Source organism: Solea solea, chromosome 10 (genome assembly GCF_958295425.1).
Source record: "Solea solea chromosome 10, fSolSol10.1, whole genome shotgun sequence".
Lineage (NCBI taxonomy): Eukaryota > Metazoa > Chordata > Actinopteri > Pleuronectiformes > Soleidae > Solea > Solea solea.
Genome location: NC_081143.1, coordinates 25,500,771 through 25,512,287, shown reverse-complemented (window position 1 = coordinate 25,512,287; position 11,517 = coordinate 25,500,771). Strand labels below are relative to the sequence as shown.

Here is an 11,517-nt window from a genome sequence, read left to right as displayed (position 1 = left end):
CCACATTGACACTCCCATCATTGCATGTATCTATCTTTTTAGGGCAGCCCATAGGGTCCAATCCCCCATTGCTATTGCAATCCACGGAACTCCTAGAGCCGGATAAATGGGAGGCTTGCATCAGGAAGGGTTGCGTGAGAACTCTCTGCCAAAGCAAATTAATATGCAGATCACTGAAAAAGCAGATCATCTGCAAGAAGCTGAAAGAATAAAAAAAAAGTGTTAATCTTTCTTTTAGACTTCTTTTTTAAAGTTGTTTATGCTGTGACAGTTGTGTACACACAGCAGCTTGTAGTAGGACAGCTAATAGAGGAACACTCTGATCGGTCAAAGTCTCCAGTCACAGGACAGATGTCTCCAATGGTGCAGTCGAGAGGAGATGCAGAAGTCTAGATCTCTCTCTCAGTGCTTGTTTTTTTATTTTTAGGTTGAAAAGTTAGAATGGAATCCATCCATGTTCTACTGCTTGATCCTCCACGTGAGGGTCAACGTCGGCTGACATAAGGCGAGAGGCGGGGTACACCCTGGACAGAGAGGGCCAGTCCATTACAGGGTCACATAGAGAGGTCAATTTAAAGTGTCCAATTTCAAAATCAACAATTAAGGAGTTAATTTAACACTGTGTCCAAGTGTATTTGTTGTTAAATTAACTCTTTCCTAGGGGGCATTCTACTCTCTAACATTGACACTGCATATTTAACACTGTGAAATTGACTGTGTAGGAAACCAGAGAAAACCCATGCACATACAGGGAAAACATGCAGACTCCAACTGTGCAACTGTGTCCCGTACCCAGGTCTGCAAACCACTAGTCCAACCGCGTGGCCCTGTAAGGTTTCAAAAGTGACAAGTTCATTAAACTGCTCGCTGTACAGCAAACATGCATTTTGTCACTTTAAAAAAAAAAAGAAAAAAGTAGTTCAAAAGAATTAGATTTAGATTTAGACGTGTTACCACAAAACCACAAAGACAGCGTTGGCGCTCCACCCTTCAACATGCAAAGCCAGGATGAGAGCGGCGCTCGTCGTAAACACATGAGGAAGTGAGGTGTGGTCTCATGGTTTCACTGCGTGTTCATGTGAGAACACAGCTGTCTATTTGACCCCTCAACCCAAAACTGCACCAGCTCTAAAATGTCAACACTTTTGACTTTTTTTTTTATTTTTTCCTGTGAACACAACACACACAGTGATTGCAATGTTTCACAAAATAAAGGTGGGTTTTAAAGTAAATACAGTCACTCATAATATACAAATACCCATTTCACAATGTACATGTTCATGTGGAACGAGCCGTAAATGCGTATTGCATTGTATTGCACTGTGCTTCAAAATCCAGTGAAGGGTGAAAGATACAGACTTCCTCTTATAAAGTATCACAAAAAAATATTTATACAACCAACCAGTGAAAGAGCAAACAGCAAAATGCTTAAACTGTACAACAAAATATCTTCAGCTCACACCAAACCAAACAATACTTTTTGTCATTTGAGAACTCTCTTGTCTTTTTGTGAAATATGACATGGAAACTAAAGCTTGTGGGGCAAATATCATCTGCGAAATAACCAACAAACCTCTAGTGATAGAAACTGAGCCATATTTAAACATGCACCAGCAAACTCTTGAGTTTTCTCGCCAGCAACGTCTCTGCGGCTTTTTCAAGAGCGACAAAGATGTGTCATCGTCTTTTGTACCTTTGACACAGATAAACTCTGTCTGCATCAAGAGGGACGGAAAGAGAAGTCCCTTCTTTTAGACTCCATCACCGGTGTCAGCGTCGCTCCGTCTAGCCTCCTGTGTCGCGTCGCCTCTCGTTTTTTGTGTTTAGTACAACTGATAAAAAAAAAAAGGGGGATCCACAACGTCCAGATTCCAGAACAGAATCCCACCGTGGTGTGTTCAATAAGTGTCCGTGAGGGAAGGAAGCAGCTGACAGCTCAATCCTGAGGCGCTTGGTTTATCACCTTCTTCTTACGCACCGAGACCAAGTCGTAGAATGGGTCTTTGGTGATACTTGCTCTGTTTGAAGGAAGAAAGACTGTTATGAGTATTATTTATTTTTATTATTTTAATGCTGTGTCAGAGTGGAGGATTTTTGTGGATATTTGTGCACAACTATTCTTGGGGACAGATTGTAATTAAAGACTGGTGTTAGCGATAAGCAGCTTGGACTTTGTGCTGATAGGAGTCGTTTTAAGTGTAGAATGGTGATGAAATTCAAATTTCATCACCATTTGTGAAATTTAAATGTCCTGAGGTGACAGAAAAGCCTTTAAAAGTGAGAAAACGTGGCGTCCACTCAAATGAATGCCAGTGTTTCCAAACAAGAATTAATGGCTTTAATGACGTTAACATTGGTATTTTTATTTCATCTATTTTAACAGACAATTTTATTGGGATTAAAATCTCTTTTGCGAATGGGACCCAGCCAAGACAGGGTCAGTTGGCTGTATCATAAATGCAGTTGGACAAACAGAGCTGTGTGTGTGTGTGTGTGTTCTTGTATGGGTCTCTGTGTGAGGACAAACAGCAGATAAACCACAGAGTGAGGACATTTTGACTGGTTTTCACATTCTGTCACTTCTTCAAACTGCCTTTAGAGGGTTGAGACTTGGGTTAAGGTTAGGGTCTGGGCTAGTGGGGGTTAGACATTAAGTTGTGATGGTTAGGGTCTGTTGGGGGCTGACCTGATGGCCTCGATCCAAGAGTCCCTCTCCTCGGCACTGGCGGCACAGATGGTGTAGGACTGATGTTTCCCCTCCACCACTCTGCCGTTCGTCTCCGTTTTACACGCCTTGATCTTCTGCCCTCGACTGTTGGGGCTGTACAGCTCCAGACAGTACTAGACGAAACCAGAATCACAGAATAATCACCTTGTTGATCTATAATGACTGAGTCATGTTCAAATGAGAAATTTTCCCCATAGATGTCCACAGACTTTGCTCCCTGGACTTCACTTTTCAAACCACAAGACTACATCCATCTTTATATCCAGCCTTTATTTTAGACAGTGTAGTCCACATGTGTCAAACTGGTGGCAGGGGGCCACATGTGGCCCTCCAATCGATTACATGCGGCCCGCCCACCACTGTGCAAGGTGATGGAATAGAGACAGAATTTAAGACTAAATGTATTTGCCAGCAATATTTTTATTATAGTAATAAGACATTTGGTTGTAGTCATTGCTTTGTTAAATGTATTACACTCAACATGAAATGACATATATTTAAGCTGTTTTAATCACAATTATCCTCGTCATTATTTGCCAAATTTTCAATTTAATTCTCCATTTTTGTGCATCATAAATATGTTTTTATTGTGAATCATTTTGTATCAAAACGAGCACTTTTACTTTGCAATAATGTCTAATATCATAATGAATATCTTATATTTCCCACCGGCTACTAAATAGTTGTTTTTTCCACTTTTTTTCCTCTATGTCGGCCCCCGCTTGACCAGACTAGATACTCATTGGCCCCCAGGTCATTTGAGTTTGACACCCCTGGTGTAGGCAGTTGTTACCCCCTCTTTCGTAACTGCCTTGTGATTGGTCAGTTTTTTTTGAAAGCAGAGCCCAAATTAGGAGCAAAAGTCCAGTTCTCTCTCAGATCACTTGAATATCATTTAGAGGAAGGACAAATATAATACCGAGTTAACGTTTCAAAAATAATTCCTGCAACTTAAGCAAACTCAACATGCAAGGACTCACCGGTTTGCGAGGATACGGCACTTCTCTCACACAGAGGTTCTCTAGCGGGATTATGCCTCGGGGCTCTTTGTCCTGCCGACAGATTACAGAGACATGGAGTGAGTGGAAGTTATTGGGATCTGATGTTGTACATTTGTGATATTTGGTTGTACACTTAAAGATTTGACTTTGAAAAAAAAAAAAAATGACCTGAAAAAGAAAAAAAAAAACTAATTAAAGGTAAACTAACTTCCGTGTAACATGATCTATATCACTTCCAAGATTCGTTTTTATTTAAACCCACATCATCATTCTAAATGAGAAGCATTACTGCATCAGCGCTGCCATGCAGGTCCTGTGGCACCTGACGCCAACACAGACCACAAGGTTCAAAGTGAAAGAGATGAATACGTGCATTGTCTTTCTGTTGAGGTCAGTTTCCGTCTGACTGGTTTAAGGATGGTGACTAAAGAGGAAGAGGAGTTTGATTATAAATGTGTGACAGTGGAGCTGCAGAACTTACAGTGGTGAACTCAAAGTAGTAGAGACAGTTGTCAGTCAGGATGAACCATCGCCTCTTCCACGTCTTCACTCGGCCTCCTGAAACGCAGACACAAGCGTAATCGCCGTCATTGTCTGTGTCGTCGTTCAGAGCAACTGTCACTGCAGCCGCAGGTAAATCAGGATGCAAATATTTAGGTTGTGCAAAAAGTGTACTGCATGACACCGAGGACGGGTGTTTTACCCAGTTTTAAAAGCCATCCTTCTCTGTCGGGGTTGAAGAAAGTGTGAGTCAGATCGTTCCCGTCGTCCTCTGGAATTTTGAAGGGTTCGCTACGAATGCTCTCGTACAGTTTCTGAGGAGAAGGCACTAGTTCAGAATAGTTCAAACAATGGGATGACAGAAATCCACCCACATTTCCTGTATCACTTTCAGTCACTCAAAAACAGACTATATGTGTGTCTAGAAAGTGAAGCCAATGTGAAAGTGCCTAATTCTTGTGTTTAGTGAATGGCCATCAGGGGTGTACATACAAAACAAGTCCAGATGGACATTAGCTAACTTCTCCCTTGATTTATTATTGTCTTGCTCAGGATTCTGTGGATTCTCAATCATTAGCACGGTGTCCACTTTGTCAATTTTGGTTCAAAGCAGACGTGTGATTTAGGGAAGAGGTCTCAAACGCCTGGAGCCTGTGGGCCACGTTGACTTGATATCACAGTGAAGAGAATTCAGGCCTTAGAAAACACTTGGTTTCAGGGGAGTCACAGGAATGACATTCTCAACAGTTGGAGGATTTATTTTTGCCTCTGTCTAAAACTCATATGGAGTTTGAGACCACAGATTCAGGGCGTCACTATGGTGGGATTTTACAGGGAGTGTGACCCCAGTGACCTGCCAGTCAATTGACCTCTCTATAAGATTCCACCCCCTTGGATCTTCCCCAGTCTACAGATTAGTGTCCTTGTAAAAATAAATGAATAAATGAATGAGTCCTTTATCAGTCGTGCATTTAACCCATCCTCTACTAGAAGCCTTCCTAGAATTAGGAGCAGTGAACAGCCACTGAGCACTATGGCAACCCATTAGTTGCAAGCCAAGTTCCCTTTCCACTTGGCCATGGGCTGCCCCAATGTACAGTTCTGTGTTCAAGCCACCATTAAAGTATTAGTATTTCAGAAAAAAAATGCCTCTACAGGCTAAACTGTGCAATATGTATTTGTTTCTTCTTTTTTTTATTAGTTTTTATAGTTAATATACTTTTATTTTTTGTGTCCTTCCCTGTATGATGTATTGTATTGAGACTTTAGACATTTTGACACTTTGAGACAATGCCAGAAGATGAAAATGACAGCTGTGGTCATCATTGTCATGAGGTCGGACGTTCTCACCGAGAGCAGCTCATCGGGCAGGTCCTCGCCGTTGTTGATGCCTCTGTTCATGGAATAGAAGCGCTCCAGCGTGGTCTTGTCCTTCACGTTGGGGTTGTGGAGGCTGGTGTTCAGCATGATTATAGCGAAAGACAGGATGTAGCACGTGTCTGGTGTTGTAAAAGAAGATTCACCCACACACACACACACACATGCACCAAAGTAAGAGGAAGTAAAAAAAATACAGAACAATATACAGAGAAAACAAGAATGGTCGACAGAAGTCAGAGAGACATGATGTTAAATAAATCTGTAAAAGTACTTTACTGCATTATTCCTAACCAGTTAATGGCTCACCCTTACCACAATTAAAATCTTAGCCTTAAACTTAACCAGAAATACAAACACACACACACACACACACACACAGAGTCACATGTCACATGTGTGTAGTGACTTCTTGAAGCTCACCGGTCGACTGGAAGACGTGAGTGTTGCAGTCGCAGTAGCGTGTGGCAAACGCCTCCATCATGCGGTCGATCTTCTGGGCTTCGCCGGGCAGACGGAAACTCCACAGAAACTGTCTGTCTCGCACACACACACACACACACACACACCACAACAAGAATAAAGCAAAAGGACTATTGTCATTTATTTGTTTCATAGTTATTTTTCAGTGTATTATATTTGGCAGCTGTAGTTACTACAATAGCTGATATAGCAGCGTCTTTTCCACCCACATAAAAAACATGTATTTCTTTCCCATACACTTCCTCAAAGTTAGAGGGGAGAATAAGGAAACTAAGAATCCACAGCCACAATACTGCCACAGACACGGCAAATTGAAGTCATTGCACGTGCCTTTTATTCCCTGTAATCCGAGGTGAAGTCGTGACATCACGTCCAGTCTGACATATAATCCACGAGAACACGATTTACCAAAAATTGGCCTAATGAATAAGACGTGGAACGAGTGCTTGAGACCATTAAGTCCACGGGACAATGTTTACTGGTGTTGGAAAAGCAGGTGAGAAATAGACTTATTTCCCCATTCAAACCGAGTTAATTAAGCACTTCACAATATTCTTATCTCCTTGTTGGCTTCTGGAGGAAACGACCATGCCACCTATTATTATCTTTCCCAGATAATACATAGTTGTGCTCTGCTGTTATTTTTGATGTAAACGAGTGAAGGTGAGGTGAGAGCTGACCTCAGGGCCTGGACCAGGTTGAGGTCAGAGAACTCGTGCAGCTCCACAAAGGCCTTCAGGGTCTGGAGGTGGAGCTCCTCCCTGTGGAGGAGAAAAGAGGTAGAATATGAAACATGACACCAGTAGAAAGTATTCACCTTGTTGGAACCTGCCTTTACTATCTGTCTGTTCTTATCCTGCTACTTTCTTTTACCCCCTTCACACCCCCTCTTTCCTACGTATGCCAATCCATTGGGCCTTTCATGGTTCTCCATGCCTCCTTTTATCACCTCTTTCCTTTACAGCATCTCAAATCCTCCGTGTCCTTTTGACTTCCCCCTCCTCACCTTTCTCCAAGAAATTCCCCTATCGCCGTTTTGTTGAGCCCCTCCTCCTTGTAGAGGAACTCGGCGATGGACTGAGCACTTCCATCCAGCAGCTTGTTTTCCACCAGGTACCGGATTCCCTGCACATAGACATTCACAAGCACAGGATGTAAAATTGATAAGCGGATAAATAGTTTCACGTAAAGCTGAACATGCAGAGGGAAGTACAGCGTTCTCGGTTTGGGATGTAGTGATTCACACTCTGCTGTGTTTTCATAATGAGCTCATCTCTGTTTGGTAAAAACCATCTTTTTTTTTTGCTAATCCTAATTCCTTAAAACCAGTCTCTCTTCCTCTTGCTCGCACAGCCACAGGGATTTGGACGTAAACACGAAACAAAACACCAACCACTCAGACTCGACGCCTTCCTTCAGAAAGAGAAACTGGTGGTGCTTTTAGTTTGTGTTTGATGTGTCTTGTTGCATGCACACCACAGCGTCATGTGCGGCGACCTGTTGCCGTGACGATGGGACTGTTTTACAGCATCATTTCACAAACTCAAAGGAGCCTCAGTGCGGTCGAGTGAGAGGAAGTCCACACATGACGAGTGTGTGAGTTGTTCTTAATACGCTCAGTTGCCAAAATGTGTATGTTTGAAAATGATTTTGTTAAAGTTTGTAAATGTTAATATTTACAGTAAAAGATCACCTTTGACAGGCAGAATTAAAAAGTGGGTACAAGTATCATGCATTAATTCTCCTATATATTATTTTCTATATATCTTATATGATATAAAACGGAGTTACATAGAGGACAGTGGCACATGCTCACACTCACTTTTTTGGGGTCCATGTTGAATTTCTTCTTTCCATTTGAAAACCGTTTGCTCTTCTCTATCGTCTTGCTGCGGGGGGGAAATCAACATTTGGTATTTACTCACACTGATATTATATGCATGTACAGTATACTGTATATCCCAAACTGCCGTGCAACATCTCTCACTTAAATGCTGGAATAGTTTACCGTCATGGTTATACAGCTTATTATTTGAGTCAATGAGAGCCCACGCTTAGGAACTAGTGACATTTAATCATGGCACTGCAGACTGTGAGAAATGAGTCCTCTCTCACCTCTCTGTTTCCTACATACTGTAGGTGACTGCATTGACCCCCTGACTGGAAATCCCCTGACGAGGCCCAGAAACAGACGTTCTCTGTCCTCTAAGAATACACTGGTACTGAATCCCAAATAAAGCTATTCTTTTGATATGATGATAAAAAAAGAAAAAACTTTTTCAAAAAAAGGGAAATCTTCCATATGAAACTACACAAGGCGACCACATTTCTAACCTTATGGTGAGTGAGTGAGTGAAACTATGTCAGAAAGCCATTGTGAAAATGCAACGCAAGTATCTGAGTTTGGAGAACTCGCGTTCAAACAGGTGCAGGGTCGAAACTCACTTTTCCTCGGCAAACTCAAAGCTGAGTACTTCGGCCATCACGTTGTCGATCTCCATCTTTAACTTCTGTACAGGGAAGAAGAATGTTTTATTATAATAAAAGTTTAAGTTGGAGTAAAATATGGATGCAGATAACAGATATTCTGGTGTCTGAATGTACTGTATCTCACCTGGATTTCGTCCAAAAGGTCTTTCTTATACGTCTTAATGCTCTCAATCTCCATCTTCTCATCTTCTGTAAAGTCTGAGGAAACTGTTTGGAAAAATATATTGAACAAAACTTTAGACGGATTTTCAGGGACTCTAAATTTATAATTTTACATATGATAATGGCGCACCCATGGTAAATTGCAGTGGGAATTTACCATGTGTTGTCAAGTCAAAATTCGAACTCCAAAATTCAATTGTTCTTCTATTTTTGTTAATAAAAATGAGCCAAGCAAACTTTGAAATGTGACATATTTCCAAATTTCACAAATTTCACAAACTCAATTCCGATTTTTAGTACTTTTTGCTCACGTGTGTTTATGTAACTGGTGAAAATGATAACAAAAAACATGTTATCAGATTGCCTATAGGTTGTGCTGGGAAAAAAAGGATAAAAGACTCTCTATTTTGCACATTCTTATAGCCTCTGTATATACGTTTTAACATAGTAATGGGGAAAAAAAGCAGCCTAAATGCTCTGTGTTCTGGGGTTTTACCCTGCTTTGCAATGATTTGAGTGATTTGAATTCACATACTGCATCTCTGTATCTTATATATAAACATAGAAATGAAAAAGGAAATGTGGTTTTCTCTGAAGAACCTGCAACACAGGTGTTGTGGTTTTCACATTTCTCGATAAACACACATTTAGACCTGTGCACGCACAACTGCTAATATTGAATACTGGAGGTTTTGAGGAACAGTTTGAATGGTCACTGTCTTCTCAGGGTTTTCTGCTGAAAAAGAGCTTGTTTGAATATCAGGAGGAAGTAACTTAAATGTATACATGTTTGTCATCAGCGCAGAGGATGTCATGTGTTACACCTTAGATTTTGTCCTCTATCGTGACAAAATCCCTCTGTGTCGAGATCTAGTCGGGGGTGGTGTGACCACAGGACTTCCACGTCCCCACCCTTCCTTTACACCTCTTGCACAACCAGCTGTTTACATGCAGTGTGTTTCGCCAAACTCTATGATTTTGGCCATGGTATGAATGAGAACGACTTGATGGCTAAAAATGCTCCTCAACACCTGGACTTTTAATAAAAGCACAAGAGGACAAACGTTTGTACTCAAAATACAGCAACGTCTTCTTCTTCTTCTTCTTCTTCTTCTTCTTTTTGTGAAGTGAATTCTATGAATATCATCCCTCTACGTGGCCAGTGCATCTTTAAACCACAGGATGCAATTTACAATCTGCTGTATTACCAAGAACTCCACCACACCACCTCTGACTTAGTTATTTGCATTTGTTCACAGGTCACAACTATTATCTGTGAATTTGAATATGTGAAGCTACACAAAACAACACATGAAATTGCATTAAACAGCCCTTGTTTTATTCTTTATTATTATTATAATGTTATACCAGTTTGCTGCTAAATGTGTGTAATATAGTATTTGTAGTTGTAAAAAAAAGTTTAAATACTCATCAATACACAATGTGAATGGTATGCCTTAACATGAAATATGTTCATAATAGTACATGTTCATAATGGACAGAATAAGGACAAAAATAAAGCTAAAATCGTCTTACCCATTTGGCAATCAGTCATTTAATCCAAGGAAATATATATTTAAAATAAAAGAAATAGAAGAGAGAACAGGAGTCACAAATCCACAGTCAAAATGTCAAGTGAGGGTCCGAAGATGTGCACACTGTCTCAGTACATGGTGCAGTGGAGCATGAATGATGTGTTCTCTTTTTAACTCCGCCTCTTCCTCATCCATCGGCCATCAGTGGGGAGCTCACATCAGCACAGAGACACAGGTAATGACAGGCAGGTGGAGCTCCTTTCAAAATAAGAGTGTCATTCGACCAATTGATCGCAGAGGTGACATTGTTGTCACCTCTGCAACTCACAAAACAGTTGTTGTTTCATTGTGTATTTTACACAATGAAACAACAACTGTTTTTCTGTTAGTTTTTTTTTTGTAGATGTGAGATTCTTTAAAAAAAAACAAGAAAAACACACACATCCTGTGACAGACTAACAGAGAATGTGTTGAAATTTGCCCCAACAACGTAACCTGGGTGCAAATCCCGTTGCACACCAGGAAGCAGGTTATGAAAGTCCAGCGTGACGTCACGTGGTGAGGTAAGTACGTGGTGAGTCATGACTAAAGGTGAACTTTAATTTATTATTATATTATATGTATATATATATATGCATATATATATATATATATACATATATATATATATATATATATATAATTATTATTTTATTATTTTGTGGCTTCACTTGATATTTAAAAGTATTGTGTCCACTGTTGACAAATCATCAAAAAGGAAATTAGGAATCTAGATTTAGTTTAAGTTTCAAAAATGTTTATTGTTTAAGCTAATGCAAAAAATAAAAAATATATATAACTGTAAAATATAATAATACAATATGAATAAAATGTGTAAATGTGATACAAATACACAATAAAATAAGAATACTTCATTCAGAGACACAAAATGATTAAGTAAATGGTTCATTTCGTATAAAAAATACTGTATAGCACATATTTTTGTATGGCGCTTTGCATGAGCTCACATTATATTTAAAAAAAATATATAGTATATGACTATACAATTATGGGATGTTTTTTTTCTCCACAGGAGATATTTGACATGTTTTGTGAATTGTATTCAAAAAATGTTTATTATCAACATTTATCATAATCAAATGCAGACTGGAATAAATTCTAACAGTATTTCACACTCACACGTTATTATGGACAGCACTGACACTAGTGTAGCACCATCTAGTGGAAACAACACCGTATC

At 40.0% G+C, this 11,517-nt stretch overlaps 1 protein-coding gene across 1 annotated transcript; it reads right to left on the bottom strand.

The window, feature by feature from the left end:
• Nucleotides 1-1,161: 1,161 nt before the first annotated feature.
• On the bottom strand, nucleotides 1,162-10,413 carry cyth4b (cytohesin 4b). Its single transcript, XM_058640694.1, has 13 exons — nucleotides 10,279-10,413; nucleotides 8,705-8,787; nucleotides 8,536-8,600; nucleotides 7,913-7,979; nucleotides 7,097-7,215; nucleotides 6,771-6,851; nucleotides 6,031-6,143; nucleotides 5,581-5,729; nucleotides 4,433-4,544; nucleotides 4,211-4,287; nucleotides 3,709-3,780; nucleotides 2,687-2,841; nucleotides 1,162-2,018 (listed from the first exon to the last, which is right to left on the bottom strand). Exons 1-13 carry the CDS (start codon nucleotides 10,295-10,297, stop codon nucleotides 1,937-1,939), a joined length of 1,194 nt encoding a protein of 397 aa, XP_058496677.1. The 5' UTR covers nucleotides 10,298-10,413; the 3' UTR covers nucleotides 1,162-1,936.
• Between the last annotated feature and the right edge of the window lie 1,104 nt (nucleotides 10,414-11,517).